Below are 22486 nucleotides of genomic sequence, written 5' to 3' on the forward strand. Positions count from 1 at the left end.
GAAGCTTCTCCAGACTTGGCAATGAGGGTTGCTTATCAAGATAGAATCTTCCATGAAACAGCAAGGGAAAGTCATCTACAGTACTACTGAAGATTGGCAAAATCACTTTTGAGAATATCAAATCTCAAGGTCCTCATTAGACCTTCCCTGTTCCCTTCCACAGGGTTCCAGTCCAATGAGTCTGCAAGTTTGCCCCTTTTGCTCCAAAGAAGGTCCAGCCCACACTTCCAACGTGACCAGGTATAGGCGGGACATCTGCCACCCAGGTCATAACAAATGCCACTCTAAGCTCAACCAACACTCAGTACCTAGTACTTGAGAAGCACCAAGTACTAAAAACCAAAGAAGGACATGTCATGGCTTTTACCCTGGAGGACATTTTAGTCTGGTGGTGAAGAAAAACTCCTGAAGAAATAATTACAGTATTATTTGATAAATGCTACTGTGTACATAGTTATCAAATTTTTCCAACAGAAAATAAGGACACAATCTGACAGGCAATGTCATAATATCTGACAATGAACTATCGTGGGGGAAACTGGAACACATGTCTGCTATATTTATTAAGAAACTCTCAACAATGCCCACAAATCTTGTATAGATTTGTACTTAATTTGCCCCAAAGACCCACAAACAATGGTTTTGAACCTCCCCTTTCTAAATTCTGGGAAATGACAGCAGCAGAATAGAAAAAGGCAAAAGGCTCCTTAGGATCACAAAAGATGAGTAATGGGCCCTAACATTTTATTTCTTCTGTGTTAGTGGATGGGAGCTCTAGAGGAAATTTTTTCCGACAAACTTGTTCCAAGTGGTTTCCCCCCACCCCAGGAAGAGACTCCAAGTTTGTTCACACAGGTCTCCCACACCAGCAGAGCCAGATCAGGCTGAATCCCAGAGTCAGGGGAAGGAACCAGTAAGAGGCTCCTAAGATCCCATGCCTTGATTGTATGTGGGTAAAATTAAGCAATAGGGCTCTTGATCTGCCTCTGGGTGGGCTGTTTCAGATCCAGGGAGGTTCTGGTCGGACCTGGGTTTTAAGCCTACTCATGTATCTCCTTCCTTTGAGGCCTGGCCCCATTTCCTCTTTTTATCTTTCTCCCATTCCTACTGTTCTTTCCCAGCTGTGGTAACTCCAGAGTGAAACGCACAAGAACAAAGCAGACAGTGAACAGAGACAACATGCTCAGTGCCACACACAGACATCAGGCCACCCACAGCTGCAGAGAACAGGCAACCCTGGGTCTCAAAGGCAACCCACACTATAGGGAGGACAAGGAGCCTGAAAAAAAAAGCCATCAGTGAGTCTTACAGTCACTAATTCCCCACTAAAAAGCCATCAGTGAGTCTTACAGTCACTAATTCCACTTGACTTTGGGCAAACCATGATCTTTCCCTGGTCCTTGGTGAGCTTCAGAGAGGCAAGTTATTTGGAGCATTAAATGGTCTACCAAGTAAAGATGCTTGTTACATGGTTAAGTCTACCATCCCTAGTTATAATTCTCAAATCTTTTCATATGATTATTTGGTTAGTGCCTGTCTCCTCACTAGTCCCTGAGTGGCACATGAACCTGAACTGTAACTTTTATTTGTCTACTCTTCTGTCTCTAGAGCTTAAAACAGTGCCCGTCACATGTTTGGCATGTGATAAGTGTCTGATAAAAAAGGAGTGGGAAGGTTTTGGTTAGAGATTTATCTCCAAATAGCAAGCTTTGGGTCTCCTGACAACTTGTATGGATTGGTATTGTGTATCTAGAGCACAGTGTCACAGAGAAATTGGAAGGTGGTAGCTGAAATCAGTAGGGAAAGGGGGTATGGATTGATTACTGACAGTGGCTATGACTGAGGATGCTCAGCAGCTCTTGACCTTGGACTAGGGTGTCAAGATCAACTTCTTTGCCAGCTATTTTCTGTACAAATTGCCCTGTTATATAATTATAGCACTATTTCAGGAGGACTGAGGTTACAAAATGCTTGGGCTGATGATAAGTAGCATGACTTCAGGAATATATTTTAAAATCCACAGATAAGAAAACACTTTGAACAATGCTATGCAAAGAAGCTAATTATGTCTGCCTCTCTCCATGAATATGCTTATTTGGAATGCAAATTTCATAAATCAATTAATAATAGCAAACAAGAGTTGACATATATCAGCTTGGTATTCCACAATCAGACAGAACTTTAACAATGTGCTTTTTTTCCCAAACCATAAAATAACTTCTCTACTCACGAGGGTAATCCTTTGGATGTGTCTTCTCCGACCAATTCCCATAAAATGTGAGTCTATACTTGGCGGTTCCACACGCGCAGCAGTCTAAGATTGGTTTGTCAGTCACCCCATCAAATGTGGAGTCTGAAACAGGAAAGTCACCATGTTAAAGAGGAAATAGGATTCTTGTATAAGGCAGCACCATGTTGAAACCAACATGGTGAAACCAACAACCTTAACCCCTAGAAAAAAAATGAAGCACAGGGCTGGGGATTTAGCTCAGTGTTTCTGGCGCCTGCCTTGCAAGCGCGAGGTCCCGAGTTTGATCTCCGGTATCAAAAAAAAAAAAATGCACACACAGTTTTCATTGATTAATAAGACTTAGAGCCAGTGCTTATACTAGATTTTTGTCTTTCTCCAAGTATGGAAACTATATTTTGCAAACAAAACATTATAAATTCATGAATTTTATTCCAATAATTTGAGGAGCTCTGTAGGAACAATGGGACAGAAACTTTCAGATTGGGGAGATCTTCGGAAACGAGGGGTAAACTTTACTCAATGATCCTTTCTGGGTCCTGGTCTCCTTCCTCATCCCTGTTACAATAGGATTTCTATACCATATTTTAAGAGGAATACACAAGTTTTTCTCTAAGAAATATTATCTGGGGCTAAAATGCCAGACCACAGGAGGTAGCTTTGAAGGAGAACAGTGAGAACAAGTAGAGAGACACGAAGAACTGCAGAAAAATATTTAAAAATGCTGATGTAGTCACTGCTTCTTATCACCATCTCGGAGCCTCTAGTAGGAGGGATGAGGGTTGGAAATGTGTTCATAAGTTCAAGCAGCCAGGAAAAACTTGAGATTCCCTCACCACCCCCACTTTTAGCTGTGAATAGCTGATAAGTGGGGAAAGAGAGATTGCATGAATAAATTCAGTATTTGCGATTGTCCCAACCACATCCCTAACTGTGGCTCGTTGCTTTTTGTCTGTTCGGCTTCCTGTGAGATGAAAACAATGACTACAGATGCAACTTGCTGTAACTGCTTTTTCTTTAGTTCCTCTAGCAATATTAACATGAATCTTTTTTTCTCCAAGTTGGACATTTATTCTTAAATACTGTACAGAGAGCAGCAACAAAGAGTATAAAAATCATTTTGAATGTCAGAAAGAATATTTTGCGAGTCTTCCTTTAAAATTCACTGAGTTCACTAGGTTTGAACATGCAAAATCAATGATGCATAGAAGTGAATGCTGGGTTCTAGGATGGAGACGAAAGTATGAGACACTGGAATGATAACTACAATATATTGAATTCTTGTTTGTGGCCATTTCATTCCATATATGGTAAAATCTTGGATAGTAACTTGCTCTGTGAGTGTTCCACGAGACAAACCTTTCTAATAAGTTTTAACTTGACAAATGAGTAATGTTTTGCAATATGAGTAGTATGTGACGCTCAATGTCACACGTTCACAAGGGTCATTGGATAGGTTCCTTGTTAAGGTTGTGTGCAAAGGAAAAGATTCCATTAGATAGTGAAAGCTGTCCTATGCAATAAACCTCTCTCGTCTCCCTCACACCAGGGACAAAGATTTTCAAAGTGCAGGTTAATTTGTCTATTTTTCTTTATAGTTTGGATTTTATTATTCTATATCATGCTACAGTATTGTAATCATTTTTATATGAATATTTTGGGGTTGTGGAATGAAACACCTGAGTTTCCATTATTTCTTATGGGGAAATTCATTTTGATATACAAGTGCTTTGGGTTACAAGCATGTTTCTGCATGAATTATGCTCACAAGCCAAGGTTTTACTGTATTGTCTCATTTATCCTAACAATCCCCAGAAGTAAGTACTTTGGTTGTCCCTGTTTTACACAGCAGCGAGCTGAGGCAGGTTACTTGCTCAAGGTCACAAAATTAGGGAGCAGTGTGGGTAGAACTGGAGCCCAGGTCTTTTTAGGTCCAGAGCTCTTGCCCTTAATCTCTGCATTATAATATTCCAGGAAAGACCAACTCTGGATAGGTCTGCCTAAATCACACTGAGAGAAAAACTTTTTTTCCTCGTTGTGGTTTTGTTTCAGTTTTGCCTCTTCTAAATGAAGAATGGTGGATTTAAAAACTTACTTCCCTACATAGCTCCAGGATTTCTAAAAGGCCCCAAAGAAGAAGGGTTCAGCTGCTCAGAGTAGTAATTATTGTTTGACTACTTTCTGGACACTTGGGAGAGGTCGGAGCACCACCATGTGCAAGATCTGATTTCTACGTGAGCCACGTGGGTTGGGAAGGCCCAAGCCCACTTGAATTTGTTTCAGGAAAGCTAGTATAAACCAGCAACTCCTGAAGACTTTGTCCTTTTCTTTTACCATTATGACCAACTATACTGTAAAAAACCTAAATTAGTTTTGAAAAAAAGATTCAGAACTAAGAGATACACGCTGGAGTTTCAATGGTAACGTATCAGGTGCTGTTAAATGAGGCAGCAATGATCTCTAGAAGGCCCTAAATAAAGCCAATTGGTAGCTTTACCTTATCCAAAAAGGCGTTCAGATATAGGTGATGAAGTTAAAGATATATTCAAGGATTTAAAGAAATACACTTACAACAAACCAAATAAATTTCTAGGTTTGAAAATAACAACTATTTCCTACTGAGGCAAGCCTACTTGTAACAAAGCTGACTTTCAAAGGGCGGGGATAACAGGCTGCTGCCCACAGTGCATCCAGCTCGGTCTCCACAGTCTCCTACAAAGGACTTAACTTTGTTCCAGTTCATCTATAGCGAGACAATGTGTAGAACTGCCCAGGCAATAACTAGTAAGCCACTGCATTTTCCCCTTGAGAGTAACAAATTTTGAAGTTACTATATGTCAACGATGCAATCTTTTTTAAAGTCAGTTTTTCTTAAAAGGTATATTTTATGTAGCCTGTAATCAGTTACCTAGATTTCTGGCTGGCAAACGAAGCTCTTTTATTTTTGAAGTTGAATTTAAAAAGCCAATGAGCAGTCCTCAAAGTTTATAGACTCTCAGGTAGCTAACAGCACAGTGTTCAGTTATGGAGTCTAGAATTGAAGCACCTTGTATTGTCTGCTTTTAAAGTGTTCCCAGAGTTTGAAGCTTAAAGCATAAAGAGTAACATTTTATCTTATATTAAAGTTGCATTTCCCATTTGTTAGTGTACATGTGCTACATGTTTCATGAGGAATGTTGAACATTACTCTGCACATCAGTTCTACGCGTAACCATTTACCAAATACTGATGAGGCTTCTTAAAGGAAACATTCTATGCTATGCTATGAATCACTGTCATCTTGCTGCTTGACAAACAGGCTTGTACGGAATTAGAATTGTGTGTTAATAGTATCCTTGTATAACAAGGTGTAAAATTAAAGATGAAGAATGTGTGCAAATGATCATTCAGTGTTTTTAAAACTGGTCAGTACTATATCAAAAGTGTCTGTGGCTTGTATGTTTTAACTTTCACTGGAAAATGCACAGAATAAGTTAAAAAGAAAAAATAATGCAATAAACTGAAATAGAAGATAGTGGCTTTGGTAGGAGGGCAGTTGTTCAGGGCACTGGCTCCATGGGTCAAACCCTGCCCATGAGTCCATGATGCTGGGAGAGTTAAACTATTGGTGTTGTTGTGTGTGGTGGTGCATGCCTGTAATCCCAGCACTCTGGGAGGCTAAGGCAGGAGAATCACAAGTTTAAGCCTACCCTGGGCAACTTAGTGACTTAATGAGATCCTGCCTGAAATTAAAAAATAAAAAAGGCTGGGGAGATAGCTCAGTGCAAAGGCCCCAGGTTCAAACCCCAGTACCAAAAAAGCAAAGCAAGGGCCAGGGATTTAGCTCAGTGGTTCCACCGCCTGCCTCACAAGCGCAAGGTTCTGAGTTCAATCCCCAGTACCAAAAAAAAAAAAGGGTTAAAAAAGCAAAGCAAAGCAAAACCAAACCAAACCTCTGTCTCAGGGTCCTCATTTATAAATAGGGGTGATACAATAATCCCTACTATATAGGATTGTTGTGCCGATTACTTAATTAATGCCTATGAAGTACTTAGAATAGTCCTGGCATGTAGCAAGAACTCAAAAAATATTAGTTTTTATTATTATTTTCCCAAAAGACTTTTATCAACCTTAGTAGCTTATGATTTGCTAGAGTTGGAGGATTATTTCTTCTCAAAGGATGAATTGCTTTAAATGCAAATAAAATGTCTGCAAAAATGAATAGAAATGAGATAGTTAAGCTGTCTAATTATAGAACATTTTCTATTTTTATTTAATGATTTCTAAAGACCTTCAGATTCTTAAGGTCTTTTTCTGTTATTACAGTAGATTAATGAACAAGCTTTTGGATATAGATAGCAATAGCTGGCACTTATATAGACAGCATTTACTATGTGGCAAGGAGGCAGTACACTATTTTGAATATATTAGTTCCACGGTGGGGAGGGGGAGCAAAGACAGATTCACACCCAGGCCTGCTCTGAATCCAGGCTCCTGCTGTAATCTCCTCAGTCTTCTTGGTCTCCTTGAGCTGTTAGAACAACTGCAACCCGAGGAGATGGGGTCAAGAAGCTTGCAAATCTAAGGCCAAGCCCTTGAACATGCTACAGTCCCAAGGTCAATGTCCCCGTAGCACCTCAATGCCCTGGCCGTCTTCGCTGGAGAAAATCTCCTGTGTCCTCCAATGCCACACACGTTTCTGTGGGTGATTTTTCTAGAGAATCATAGGCTTTTTAAAAGGTATACAATTGTGCATTCTTTAATTAAGTCCTGTGAATTATTCCAAGGAACCTCTTCAGAATAATCACTGTTTCACAAAAATAAGAAGACACCAATATAAGGTACATTATCTCCTACCCAGGGAATCAGGCTGAGTAATTAGAGCTAAAGACAGATCCAATTACCTACAGCACACAGCCAGATTAAAAATCGGAGCTACACAAGGAAGCAGACGCAGAGGGGCTCAGACAGCCTGATCGTCTTCATTCCTGCCAGGAGAGCCTCAAACCTAATGAGCTCCTTTCCATTATCCGTTTCTCTCCACCCACAAGTCTTACCTTGTTCACAAAGTTTCTTGGTCAGAGAGCCCTCATCTTGAAAATAAATAATGCGCTTCTGTACAATGCTGGCCCTGTGGAAAAAGAAGACAGCACAGAGGTGAGGTGGGCAGATCTGGGGGTCAGTCAGGCACAATCCTTGCTCAGCCACTTGTGCTGTGTGGCTCTGGGCAAGTCGACCCCGCTTTCTGTGCACATCAGAAAACTGGCAAAGCCATAATACCTACCCTAAGAGCCTAGCACGTGCCTAGAAACCACCTCAACAGTAGCTCCCAGTTGTTGTTGGTAATATTACTTTCAAGGTAAGAAGGTGAATAAATAGCATTTCCAATACCTTTCCTCAATGGTTCATTTTACTCTACTCTTCGTATTAAACTACTGAGGCCATACATAGATCAACCAAATTCAAATTACAGAAGTATGTCAAATTTTCTTCCTGAAGGGAAAAAAGGGAATTTAAAAATACATTTTGATTTGTTCTGAAAATGTCATTCTATATCTATCCTGAAAGTCTAGACAAAACTGTCTCCTACATTGTGAACAAAGACAACTTCAGCTTGTGATAGCTCTCTCTCTAAAATACATCAAGCGCAGGCTTTTAGAATTTGGAAAGCACATTTTCAGGGTGAAAAATGACTTACTTTTGGTCAGCACGTATTTTCTCTTTAATCTGAGAATGTGCGGACACACTGCTTTTCCTTTACCTCATTCTGTTGTTTATTTCAGCTGGCCTTGAAGAGGTTGAATCCTGAAACCCAGTGTTCCAGTAATTTGAAAGTCTACAATACTTAAAATTGAGATGGTGCCAATAAATCTTGGGCCATTTCTATTGATTTTCTTTAGCAAAGCTACTCAATCAAAAGGTAATTTTCACTCCGATTCGCCCTATTTAACAGATAAAGGCATCCCTTGACTCCATTACGGCTGACCACACTGAATAAGTGCTGGAGTCACAGGATCTGTCCTGAGTCAGATGATTCCGGAGTCAGGAATGAGGCCGTGTGTGCAGGATCTGTGGAGACCAGAGGCAATTTTCCTGATGGTCTGGGCCAAGGCCAAGATGACTTTCCAAAGAAACATCTACTCTACACTCAGCCTTGCAAAAAGAGAACAAAATTCAGAGCAGCCTACAGATGTCTTTTACAGTTTTTCCCCACCCAAGAGAGACAAGATGTTCAAATAAATGAAAAAAATATGCTTCCTGTCTACACCATGCTACTTTGATCATTTATCCATTCTGTTGACCATGAAGTGGGAAAGTTTCCTCAGGCCAAGATTATAACACTCAACCCTAGCCCAAAGCCAAAGAACACAGCCTTTTGTTAGATTACCCACCATTTCCAACTGTGCTTTTCAAGATGTCCCTCCCTAAGCTGGGGACCCCCATGGAAGGCAAGGAGTGGGCCCGGGGGAAGAATCCCAGGCCCCACACTCAATCCATGGCTCCATCCATATTTCAACCAAAGCAGCTTCCTCCCCCATTTGTCTTCCTGCTGTATTTATTGGTATATTTCCAACAATCATTGCTGGGGGCCTGGTTAGTGGCTGCCACTGAGGGATGCCCCAGGGACACTGTCATGAGCTAAACAGATGGGGCCACCCTTCCGATTCTCAAGGTTTATAGCACAGCAGGGGAGAAGCATCAAACAATCAAACCCACAACTAATGATTTAACCCAACCACGATGAAGTGCACCATGGGAATAGGGACAGAGCATGGGAGAACACAGCCGAGGGGGCCGGGCCAAAATGGGAAAGACTCCCCTGAGAAAGGATGGCTGAGCCAAGACTTAGAAGAGTGCGTGGGCCAACGAGGCAAGTGGGAGGGAGAGGAAGGGGAAGACAGTGTCCTTTATAAAACCCTGTGGTTGGGAGGGACATGGAGTTGCTGGAGGACACATAAGTGCAAGCCAAGCAGATAATGTGGGACGAGCGGTGACACAGCACCCAGAGCTACAGGGAGACAGGATTTTACTCCAAGTTTGATGAGTTATTTTTGAAGAGCAGCCCTTGCAGAATGAAAGGGTCAGATCCGTTCTTTTGAAAGAGCACGTGAGTCACAGAGTCAAAATGGGTTGGTGGTGACTGTGGCATACAGAGGTCCTATGCAAATCAAATTTCGTTTCCATAGATTCTCCTGGTAAAAAGGGTTGAAAACCACCGGTGCACAGGATAACATACAAACATGGTACCCAAGGTATTTTGAAAAATCATTTTGCTGAAACACTCTCCAGCTTTGCTCATTGCCATGTCATAGCAAGCTCTCTGAGTTCCAGACTTCTGATGTTCACCCTCCTCCTCTGAACACCTCTTTCACTCTACCAGGTGAGAACCTGGCTATTTTTTTTTCCCAGGGTCTCCCTAGCCAGCCTTCGCTGACATCTGATGAATACTGTGCATTTTTAATGAATCCTCTTACTATGAATGGTAGGATAAGGACAAAAATCTATGACTTAAAGGTATGATCATTATAAGTAATTGTACCTAATTTTGAAAAATGTGATTGTAAAAATTTGGTGGGGGACAAAAGTTGAAAAACATGTATTTCCTACAAAATGTCTCAACTTCCTCATCGCTTGAGTTTTTATGAAAACCTAGGAAAAATTCTAAGGCAGCCGACTCCCTCTTTTTACTAATCATTTCTGAGCCTTTATTATGTATCAATTTGCACTGAAGGAGTATGTTATATACATTAACTTGTATGCTTTATTGTGTATATATAAATATGCACATCTATATAGATATACATCTATTAGATATCTATTTATCCATATAGATAGATATCTATTTATATATATGTATATATATATATAGAGAGAGAGAGAGAGCAAGTGAGCACGCAAAAGTGAGCACTCAAATTCCTCATCCAAATGCTTAGGCTGAACATGTTTTTGAAGTCAGAAAATTTCAGCTGTTAGATAGTTAAGATGGTACATATATCACTAATACATCTCTAATCAAGCAATGCAATATTTTGTGGTAATTTTTACACTACTCATATTAAGAGGAAAAATAAACTATAAGTAACTTCACACCAGTCTAGGTGAGGTTTGGAAAAGCTATTAAAGTCGTCTTGTTTTCAGCGGGATTCAGGAGAGAGTTTAGAGCTATTTCACATTTTTCTTACAGGCAAGGATGACTGAGATCAAGGAAAGCTCAGTGTCTTGCTCAGCTTTTGAAGTTCATGCTGTCTACCTCCAAAGTCCATGGTCTGTCTTCTACTCAGGGTGGCTGGAAAGATTCAGGATGATGACACATATAAAGTAAAATTGCTCTGTGAGATAAACATTATTACGATAGTTACCCCAATTGATTTCCCTTGGGTCCATTTCAACATCTCACGGAGCACACTTAGAGAGTCGGGACCATCGTGGGTATCCCAAGAGTCTGACTCATGGTCAGTTGGCGTGTTCTATGCGAAGGCTGAGACTGCCTCACCCTCTGCATTATGCCTTTTGGGTTTCAAACCCTGTGGGGATCAAGTAAGGACACAAATCTTGTTCTCATCTGGCCACTATGATCTGGCCTTGTTTCTGTCCTGCTCCTTTGGAGATGTCATTCTGGGCCATGCTCCATATCCTCTCCATCAGGGCTGGGGTCTCCTGTGACTGGACTCCTCTGCCACTCCTCATTGCTCCCCAACACCCACGCACACCTGCATGTGCACTTCAGTCACCTAACTCATGCAATGAAGTGTTTCTTCCTGAAGGTGGACTCCTTGATGGCCTGTCCTTCCTCAGAGCCTCTTGGGCTTCTCCAAGGACAGCACTTATTAACCTATAGAGTACTTGCCTGTTTAGTTTTCTGTCTCCTACGATAGACTATAACCTACGTGACAGCAGGAACCAAACCTTGCTTATTTCTATAGGTGTGGTATCATCCCATGACTACAGGAGTGGGATTCATTGGGCCCAGGTGACAGCTGAAGCATTTGGGGTGGTTGATGTCACCCAGGAAAGGTGTGTAGGGAGAAAGAGTCCAGCTGAGCCTAGGACACTGAGGAAGATCAATTCACACCCACAGATATGTCAGCAGAGACCAAGATTTTGGTACTCTTATTTCTAGAAGATGCTTCTCTTTATTCTTCATTTGGACAATTCCTGGGAGAATTTTATATTCTGAGAAATTCATTTTACTTTGAGTTTGTTCTCATCAAAAGTCTGAAACTCAGCAGAGGCTTATAAATCATATTATAGTTCAGAAAAATAATAGTTTTACAAGATGAGAAAGCTGTTAGTAAGAATTCCCTTAGCATTTCAAAATGACAAATTCTCTCTCCTTCTCTGTTGCAATTTGGCAGTCCTGCTGCATAGCATTTGTGTACCGGATGCTTTCTTATCATGAGAGAGAGTGTCAAGGAAATCCCAATTAAATTTCTCAGTATGTTAGCTTCTCAAACTTTGGAATACTTAGGTTCTAAATAACTCACTAATCTTTTCAAAAGCTTGTTTTTAAACCTAGACTGAACATTTCCAAAACACCGTCTCCAATCACTTAGTTACTTGACCCCTTTCTGTCTAAAGGGTTTATTCATTGGCCACTCCTTTCCTTGGGGAATTTGCCTGTTTTGGTGAAGTTAGGGTTTGCTCAGTTATGGGTTTGCTGTTGAGTTCTGAAAAGGGCTGAGAGAGGGAGGTCTCAGAAACTGAAGTGCTTGCAGGAAGATCAGATCAGGAAACAACTGAAATTATTATTTTAAGGGCTCCTCGGTGGCTGGTTCACTGCCACTCAGAGATAATTCACGGAAGGTCCCACTGCAGCGGGTTGTACTCAGTAACCATTCACTACCTGGCGGGCACTATCATTGCTGTTGTTAAATTTCCAGGCCCTAATGAAGTTCCTGGTGCATACTAAGTGCTTAACGAACAGTGTCTATTATTCTGATTGATGCCAGGCCTGTCTCCTTGACTCATGGAAGAAGCACTGAGGTGCTACCTTGGTTAGCTGCTTCAGACCAAGATAATGAGTGGCCCAAATGAAGCTTGGGTTTGTGGTCTCCAGGCTATTTTTGACAGCCTGCTTTCCAATTCCAGTAAATTCCCTATTACTGCACATTTCTTGGAATACTTAAAAAGAGTTCTCTATGATCTCAAGAATGTTTCCATAGGGATGGTCCAGTTTATAACCAGCAACATTTATTCCTTTCCACTGATGAAAGCATAACTGTGGGAGGAGCCAGGAATCAAACGTTGAGAACCTAGCGATGGTGACACCGTCAGGCATAGAGACCATCCGATGCATTACTTTACGTCACAGGGATGCCAAGTGCTAACCCGAACAGTGTGAATGCCACCACGCAGACTCTTACCAAGGTTTTGTTCAGCTTTAGGAGGATCTCAGGAAAGGGAGCTATAGCCTGGAATTCATAGGTGTTCTGGCGGTCCATCATTAAGCACACATGGGAGAACAGTGAAAGCGTTATCTGCAGGGCTCAGTCCACAGGACAGCAAGAACTTACGATTACCCATGAGTGAGGTCACAATCTCGGCTTGGGGTCACAAAACTGCAAATTTAGAGACCAAATCTATACGTGTTGTCATCTATCATCTACCATGACTGCAAAGAAGCAACGAGTAGCTGTCCTGAGATTAACTGAGCACTTATATCATGCCAGGTACTTTGTTAGTAGCTGAAAATCCAAAGATGAATAAGAAATGGTGCCTTCCAGCAAAGAGCTCCTATTCCAGTGGAGAAAAGAGAGAAAGAGAAAAAGGAAATTGGAAATCATCAGTGAGTATCATAGTGGAGGAGCAGGGCAAGGCAGAGAGCCGGAACTCACATCACATTGGCTAACCTCAAGATCCACGCTCCCGGTCCACAGGAGCACTGCCATCTTCTGCTCTGAGCAGACATTTCTAGCTGACTCAGGGACGTCAGCTCTGCATAGTGCTGCGTAGCACACGAAGCTTAAGCCATGACCAGAATATGGTATGGCTCGGGGTCAGTTTCTCAGCGAGACCACAACCCATTCCCAAACTCATACGCTCAGTAGGTTTCTGAAGCTCTGGATTCATATCATTGAACAACCCCTGGTGCCAATTTTAATAAAAATTGGAGGAAAACCAGTTTGAACACTTTATTTCCTCTTAGAATCTTAGAATGACCCTAGGGATAACAAGTTTCCATTTTCTTTCTTTATTGTCCAATTTCAGACCTCATCTTTATCATATATCTTATTAATACTATTCCTCTAGCACTTTAACATGTATCCCCACACCAAATCCAATAGAAAACTCACACAGAATTGATTTGGGTATGACGAAAGTGATGTATAAGAGTAAAAAGGAACTGTGCTTTACAGGAATTAATAGCGATGTGAGAGGTACTATAACCACACAGGCATTCATTTACTCATGAATTTGTTAACAGGGTAGGTGCCACAAAGCTGGGTTAGGACGCCTTGGAGGTGCAGAGGTGAAAAGATGTGGCATGTGTGATACCAAATAGTTAGCATCCTGCAGGAGAGAGATATGTAATCTGATGAATCAGAAGTCTGCACAGCAAGTCCCAGAGTCTACCAATATCCATTCCTCCCATCTTCAGGCTTGAGCAACTGCCATTTTCTTTGGGGTAGGCCAGTCATGCCACCCCATTCCTGCTTTCCCAAACTGGGGACCTACATGTGACCTCAGTAAAAGAAGAAAAGGTTTCAGAAGGGAGAGGAGACCTTCTGAGGAAATTTTATTTTCCAGAGAGAAGAAATGTACGACCACCCTTCCCAGTCCCTTGTCTTTTCCAGCCTTGATTACACTGTTTGAAGCAAGAGAGCCTCTTTGCCACCACGAGGAAAACAACAAGAAGAACTGCAGACACAGTAGCGCTGATACCACTGAGCTACTGAAACAGTACCAGCAGTCACCTACTTCTGGCCTTTTTGTTATGAGAAAAATAAATCTCTGCTGGTTGAAGCCACCATTAGCCAAGTTTTCTAATGAACACTGCTTTCCAAAGCATGCCTAATTGATAGAAAGAGGCATGAATATAGCAATTGGGGAGTACAAAAGAGGGTGACTCAAAAGGGTTCTGTCTGGCCCCATAAGTCAGCGCAAGAGGCTGACCGGGAGCCACTGAAGGTCTTTCCTGGTAGAGAGCAGAAGGATGCTTTGATCCAAAGAGTTTGTTAGAGGGCTAGCTGTGGATGAAGCCCTAGAAAAGGGCCTCGGATTTGGGAACTGAAGGTTCCTCTTGCCCTTCGCTGGGCCCGGCCTTCGAGTACACAGTGTAGTCTGAAAACAGACATGGCTGTAAAGGGAAGGAGGGAGCAGGGTGGGAGTATGACATGAAAACACAGACGAGTGAAATATTCCTTTTTTCTCTGAAGGCAGTCTTCATATGCCTCTAAGCCAAGAGTGAGGAAGCAGTAGAAATCCTTAGGGGGATCTGCTAGATCACTGCCTGTAAATTTGTGAGCTATTGAAAAAACTCAAACTCACATGAAACAAAATAAATAAAATGCAAGATAAGGCCCCAGTTGTGGAAGCTCTAACAGGTAGGCAATTCTGGATAGTAAACAGAACCATTTTTCATTTTCTGTAATTGTTTTACACCAAACAATCCATTTTTTAAAGCATCTTTTGACCCTAAAGGTTTCCTCTCTTGAGCTTAAATTAGCCATAGCATTTCTTAACCTCACAAAGAGAAATATGTCTAACTCTCGAGCCAGGGGCGAAGGCAATATACCACATACATCATTAGACCAAAGCATCATCTTTTATTGAGAATACATGTATGAGGGGTTTGATGTTCCTGAAAAATGACTTTTCTTTTTCAATCAACCTTAGCTCATTATTCAGCCTTTTGCAATAGGATCATTGGTATGTGGGGGTCTTACTGGTCAAGGACAACTGACGGGTCACTGTGTCTTTGATATTGTTGAGCTGCGGTTAGTGATGCCTCATACTGTTAACCTGTTGATTAGAGGCCTGCCTGGCTTTCCCCTCCACCTTCTTCACATCTAGCAACCTCAGCAGACCATGAGCCCCCAAAGCCCAGGGACTGTGTCTTATTCATCATTACATTCCTGGGACCTAAGAGAGGATCTGGCCCATGTTTAAAGAATGTGGGTTCTTAATCTGGGGTCTGCAGACAGGTTTTAGGATGATGAAATTCAGTGTGATGTGCCCAAGTGCATTTTCCTGTGTAAGAATTTGCACCTTTCATCTGCTTCTTAAAGGAGTTCCTACTCCCAAAAGCTTAAGTAGTATACCTTAGGTCTAAAATAATGATAGTAGATATGAGAAATTGTGTGATAGGCTTTTATTCCTTTGTAATGTTAAATTTTATTCCATGCACCCAGTCTTTCGACTACTTTCTTTTCAGACTAAGCTCTGATCCAGAACAGAACCTGTCTCAGCTGGAAAACAAGAAATGGAGAGCAGAGCTTTGCTCCTGGGTTGCCTGGTATGCCTCGCGCAGAGCCCTTGCTGTGCCGCAGCAGGGCGTGGGTATAATCACGTAATCGCCTCTGTCGTGGTTCCTCCCACTTTGGCTTGGCCTCAGCTGCTTCCCCTTACTGTGGGTTCCTGTAAGTTGGGATAGGCAACTAGAGCACTGTCCTCTGAGATGTAAGGAAGCAATGCAGGTAACAGAGCAAGGCCACCTGCCATTCTTTCCATTTCTTAGCCTTCTTGCTACCCCGAGTTTCCTACTGTGCAAATAGGGTGTCCTGTAGAGCAGCAGAACTGCGACTGGGAAATGCTCCCCACTCTGAGATGGGCTGGAGTGTGGAACAGTGATGACCATTCTCAGCTAGAAATTCGTGGTCCAACAATAGGATCCATCCTTGAATGCCTGAAAAAACTGTATGGAAGCTGAAGGCAAAACTCTAAGCATGTGCACCGCACTGGGGAGAGATCCTACGGAACAACTGCTCCAAATTAGAATTCATTATTTTTCTGCCTGTTAGTACCAAGTTCTCCACCAGCACCCAAAGGAAGGGCATGTGTGGAAGATTAAATGAGGGATTTCCTGTGCAAACACTGCAGTCACTTCCCAACCATCTCTTCTTTTTGCCAGCTCACCCAATTTGCCTGCACTCTGCCCTGGAATCAGCTGTCACCTCTAGCACATTATCACTTCCTCTCACTGATTATCAGGCAGCAATGGCTCCAGGTCTAAATTTTCTGCCTTGACCCTGTTCCCACTTCAGCATAGGGTCTGGCACATAGGAGATTCTGTCTAACAATCTCTCATTTACAGATTAGTCCAGATGCTTGGCTACACACTCACAGTCCCGGACAATGGAGTACAAGCCACCTTTCAGTCTGTACAACCCTCCTCTATGGTTTGATGGTGATTTGTCCCCCAAGGTTCATGTGTCCAAAGCTTGGTCCCCAGTGTGGTACTATTAAGAGATAGTGGGACCTTTAAGAAGTAGAGTCTAGTGGGGGTCACTCGGGGCACCACCCTTTGTAGGATTAAGCTAGTTCTCTGGGATCCCAGTCATGCTCTGGCTTCCTGTCTTATCATGTGATCCTTTCCTCTTGTGCTATGATGCCATCTATCATGTGACACAGCTAGAGGGCTCTCATCAATGCCATGCCCTTGAACCTCCACAACTGGGAGCTAAATAAACCTTTTTTCCTCTATAAGTTACCCAGTCTCAGGCATTTAATTCTAGTACTGGTAAATGGACTAAGACACCCCCTTCCCAATTACTGAACTCAGTTCTGCCTTTCACTATGTGCAAAATATGTGTCATGTGTCCCCTCTTGGTTTCTACTCACACTGACTAGGACCATCAGAAGTGACTTGTTCCTTTCCTGGACGTCTCAAACATGATTCACCTTTGCTGTTCATTTGGAAGGGGCCACTGGGCATGGTTGATGCTTGCTTCAACTTTAATAACTTACATTGCCCTTTGACTTATTAAGTGCTTATATTTTGCATTTCTGACTGAATTCTGAGCTTTCCTGAGGGTAGGAACTGATATATCCTTGCTGTATCCCCAGGACTCGGCCCAGTGCCTTTCAAACAGCAGGTGCTGATTGTGTTGATCTGACATACTTTCAGTATACTGACCTTTCCCATAATTCAGCTCTTCTCTAACCAGCCCATAACTTTGAGTATCTGCCATATGTCCACAGTCTGGCAAAGAACATAACTCCTCTGTATTAGCAGTGCCACCCAGAGAGCTGGGCAATCAGCAAACAGTGACTGGTCTGAGTCATGAAACATTTCCCACTGAATAAAGGCCACTTGTGTCTGCTTCGCTTTGTCTAAGCTAGGCAGTTTGGCTGATGGCAATCAGCGCTCTCAAAAGGAACCCTTGGGGTTAAACTCCAAATCCCTGCACAATGTCGGGAGTCAGTGGGGGTGGTGGCATACCCACCAGCAGGAGGCTAAGCCAGGTGTGGAGCTTTCTTTATGGAAAAAAGACACTGGTTAGACCGTGTATTTTACTTTGCGCATCCTTTGAGAGACCTCATGTTCCTTCTTTTCAATGTCTGCACCCTTTGGGGGACATCTAACCTCATCTTTATGTGACGTGAGCTCATCAGAGGTACGTCACTGTCATCCGGGACCCCTACAGCATTCTGGAGCAACATGAGACCGTGTGTAAGCTATGAAGTCTAGGAATGATTTGTCCTGCTTTCTATCCTTTCTCACAGAAAGTACTTTGAGAGACAAGTTAAGGAAAAAGGGAAGGAAGAGGAGGAAGGAAAGAGAAAAGAAGGGAAGGAAGAATGCCAAGAGTTCTAGTTCTCGTAGTGGAAAATGTGGAAGAAATGAATGAGACCTCATTTTAATGCAGAGTAGAAGGCAAGTGACCATTTTTTTTTGAAAAATGCTAAACCACTAATGCTTGTGATGGGGGCTGGTGAATGATTCCGGAGCCCTGTATCCATGTTAAACAAGACACAGTATTACAAATGCATATATTTTCTTCAAGGTGGCAAGGAATAAGTTAAAACCCAACACATTTAAAAAATATCTAACCTAGGGAACAAAGACAAGAAAAGAAGGGGGAAAAACGGAAATAAAACTTTTGTAAATAAGGGAGGAGGGGAGGTAAAGGGAGGAAAGGGGATTGGGAGAAAAGGAGGAATGGAGATATACCATGCACAGATACAAACTCCTTATGATGAATGTGATCATTACGTATAAATTGTACCAATAAAATTACTAAAAAAAAAAAGTCAAGTGCTACTTGTTATTCTGATTTCACCATGAGAAAGTATTTGAATATTCCTTTTGTTGTGTATAATTGACAAAGGAAATTTTATGTTTAAAAAAAACCTACCCTAAGTTACAAGGTAACAACACATCTGTACATTTACAAGTGGCATGTCTCAGGGAGATGGAGGAGATGCACTTCACGGCTTGTGTCCCTCAGAAATGCTTAAAACATTCCCAGTGTGGAGATAAGAGATGTCACAGTGGGGATGGCGATGGGGGTGGGGTGCTCAAGGACCTCATCTCTATGAGGAGATAAGAGTAAAGCCAGATGTTCACCACCTACATGGACAGCACAACGGACTCCCCTGGAAGCTGGGGGATCCAAAGATCAAAAATTTTCCAGGGTCTGTGACTTGGTCAACACTTCATTTTGTGTTTGCAACTAGATTTTTTTTTTTTTTGAGACAGGGTCTCACTATATAATTCAGGCTGACCTTGAACTCACTATGCCCAAGCTAGCCTCAAACTTGTGGTGATCCTCCTGCCTCAGCCTCCCTAGTGCTGGGATTACAGGCATGTGCCACTGGCCCTGGCTCTGCAACTGGATGAATTTGTGCCATCAGATTGAGATGCATATTTCCCTAGTTTTCTGGGTGCCTCCCTGTCTAGGATATTTCTGATATAAAGTATGATACATTTCAAAAAAAGTGAACTACCAGAATCCTTATTTTAGGGGGGCATTTTGTAATGATCTTTCATTAATGAGTCTTTGCATTATATTTAATGCACTTTCTTCCAGTAGCATCAATGTGCATAATGTTTCATTTGGTGGGCATGGCTTGTCTTTAAAAAATCTATTAATTCAACCTCCTGCTTAGATTATTCTCTATTCAAGCTGCTCAAGAGATGCCCAGGAGTTTCCTAACATCCGGAGGTCTAATGTCACCAAATGGCCCAGTTTGTGATGCAGTTGTAGCAGATTGTTAGTAGAGAAACTTATTAAATCCTGTCTTCCATATGTCTGGTACTCTCCTTAGGAAGTATAACCCAGTTCTTCGATTCATAAATTGTGGTGCTTCCTGAGATAGGTTTTAATGAAGTAGCCGCAGTGATTAAACAAGGAATCAATACATGAGTCAAAGGCATCCATTGATGGGTTGGTTATGAGGCACACCAGCCACTTCTTTGGAGCACTGTTTTATAGGAACCCATGGAATCTCCCACTGTGACCCACTACAACCACGGCTGAGGTGATGACGTAATTTGCCATGCTATCCACAGGCCGGAACTTGTGCAATAAGCTTGCAGCACAGCAGGTCAACTGCCTGTGAGATGGACCATGTGTCACCCTGCCGTGAGCAACATTTCCATTTGGATCCAGTTGGGCTCTTGTTGTTGTTGTAGTTAGGCCTCATCAGCATAAAAATGAAGTTGTTTTGATTTGCCACTGTCTGCTATCAGAAAACGGTTATTAGGAAAATCACATTAATTAGCAACAGCTGAGGGGAGGCTGGGCTATTTTGGAGCTGCAGCTGCAACTGTCTTTGCAAGCTGACTGTTGACTAAATTTTAACAATTGACAAAATAAATAGTCTCAGAGTGTATTTAATCTCATTAGTTTTGTTTTCCTCTATTTGTATTACTGTGCAGGACTGGTAGTTAATCTACATTAAGTAATCCGATACTATTAGCACACTTAGTTTAAAGCATAACTTTAGCTATCTTTATCATCCTCTGATTTATTGGGAGCAATATGTTGTTTAGCTTAAAGCTCATTTAACTTTATGCATGAAAATGGTGAAATATTTAAGCTGAAAATTTTGTCTTACAACCATGCAGGGTAGTAGAATTAGGTGGATGGGTAAATGGATAGAATGATGGAGAGATGATATATAAGTGCATACATATGCTAGGATTTGAGCCTTCTAAATTCTAACCCTTCACTAGTTTATTACATGTCTGTATAAGCATCATGAAGTCAGCATGGTAGAGAGATGGTGTAATAGCTCTTTATAGTCAGGCAAATTAAGCTTGACCCTGACTCTACTCCTTCAAGGTATAGGACGTGAATTGCTTCTTTGAATCTCAGTTTTCTGTCCTATAAATCTACTTTATGGGGTCCCCACTAAGTTGATATGGAAGTTTCCTACCATGATTCCTTCCAAATGTTCTCTTCTACTTTTAAAACTTTGTATTGTTATTCAATTTCTCATGTGTTTACGTTTTTCTACCCAGAGTTAGTAAGATCCTGAGGAAGGGACTCCCTCTTGCTCATCTCCATCCCTACCCACAATGCACTGCACAGTAGCTGGGCCCTCCTGAAATCTGTACCAATTCATCAGTGTTACTTCACACATCTTGGCTTTATCTTCAGCCAATATAACAATAACTATCAGCTACTGAGTGTTACTAGGTGTGAGGCACTGTGAAGCAAGTATTTTATATAATCTAAGGGTTCTAATGACCAGGCTGGTGGTTAGTGTCATTTAAGTGAATGATTATTGATGACTTGATTCCATTCTAGACCAATAAGATTAGAATTTCCAGAGGTGGGGGCCGGAGAAATGGTGGGTTAAAAGCCACTCACGTGATTCTAATGTGGGGCCAAGGCCAAGGATGACTGATGTAGATTCGCTGCTTTAATTCTCTCACCTAGAAAGTAGGTACTATTGTCTTCTTTGGCTGATGAAAAAAATCAAGGCAGAGAGGGATCTAAGACCTTGCTCAAGGTTAAATAGAGGTGAAAAGGTGCACCCAGGATTAGGAACCCGAGGGGTTTGCTTCCACAACCCGTACCCTTCTCCACTAGGCTCCCCTGCCCTCTGTGGGACAAGGAACCCCAAGCTAAAGTTACTGGGCAAAGGCAGTATCAGGTATCCCCAGTAGGTTTGAGGCTTCAAGAAAGCAACTGTGCAAAATCATAGCATCCCTTCTCTTTTAAATGTGGAGACCAGGTTTCTATCTCGACTTTCACATTCTGGGTCTTTCCAATTGGTTCAAATTCCACAGCCTCTCTGAGCTTTAATTTCCCACAACGATTATGATGTCAACCTTGAGGGAATGGTTGAGAGGCAGAGTGGAAAACTGTCAACCCCAAGCTACTTAAGAAACGGAAAGGGTGCTTCCCAGGTTTTGGCTCACAAAACAGGCTCGGATTGGGGTGAGCAGAATGCCGACCTTGTCTGCCCCGGAGCCCAGCTGCAGGGTGCAAACTTTGTCCAAGGGATCATTTCCAAGCAAAGTCTGGAAAACGTGATTAGCAGTAGAATCTGCAGCGACTGCCACAGAGGTGTGGAAAGGGAGACTTTTCCTGGCTGCGAAGGAATAATGGAATAATTACACTCTGGTCTGTGAAGAGCTCTTTCAGAGATGACTGTGACAGTGAATGCAGGGAGAGTTTGCTCCCCCTCCCCAAGCCCATTGTCCCTCTGCTGGCAACTGTCATTTCCTGGCTTTGTTCCAGGGACTAAGAGAAAATGGAAATGCAGCCTGATTCCAAAGACAGCCTGGCATTTCAGGTTTTCAGATGAATATTCACGTGCCAATCCCTTTGCCTCCTTCTTTTCCCTTCCCTATATGCAGCACAAGCCTGGCACATACTAGGTGCTCACTAAATGTCAGTCAAATGCCTGAGACATAGTGAGGGGATAGGGGGTGGTGAGAACCTTTTTTGTTCTTTCCTGCCTGAAGTCAACTGCCTATGGGGACCACACATAACTAAGAACCTTTTAAAGTTATATACTTTGTATGTGTGTGATACTGGGGACTTCACTCAGGGCCTTCACACTGAGTTATATACCCAGCACTGTTTATTTATTTATTTCTTTTTTGAGGCAGGGCTTGAGTTGCTAAATTGTGTGGGTTGGCTGGGCTTGGATTTGTAATCCTCCTGCCTCAGCCTCCCGAGTGCTAGGATTACAGGTGTGTACCACCATATCTGGCCTAGCTTTGCTTTGATCTTGCCTTATTGATTTCCACCCTGAATTGCTCACTGTGACCCAACTTGGCATCTAGTTTCTCACCTTGTGACTGCCTTTCCCTTTAGGGCCCTTGATATGTGATTTGACCCTATGCTGCCCTCTTCT

General features: G+C 42.2%; 1 protein-coding gene across 2 annotated transcripts in view; it reads right to left on the reverse strand.

Moving 5' to 3' along the window:
* Nucleotides 1-22486, reverse strand: part of Spon1 (spondin 1) — a 283414-nt gene that overhangs the window by 166646 nt on the left and 94282 nt on the right. For both annotated transcript variants that reach the window (XM_013074649.3, XM_087211613.1), the window contains exons 4-5: nt 7285-7358; nt 2231-2353 (exon numbers count right to left, since the gene is read on the reverse strand). In XM_013074649.3, the coding sequence (XP_012930103.1) occupies nt 2231-2353; nt 7285-7358 (197 nt within the window). The remainder of the gene's footprint in view (nt 1-2230; nt 2354-7284; nt 7359-22486) is intronic.

This window comes from Heterocephalus glaber, unplaced genomic scaffold, assembly GCF_053883595.1.
Source record: "Heterocephalus glaber isolate CG9 unplaced genomic scaffold, H.glaber_assembly_v1.0 deba00001428, whole genome shotgun sequence".
Lineage (NCBI taxonomy): Eukaryota > Metazoa > Chordata > Mammalia > Rodentia > Bathyergidae > Heterocephalus > Heterocephalus glaber.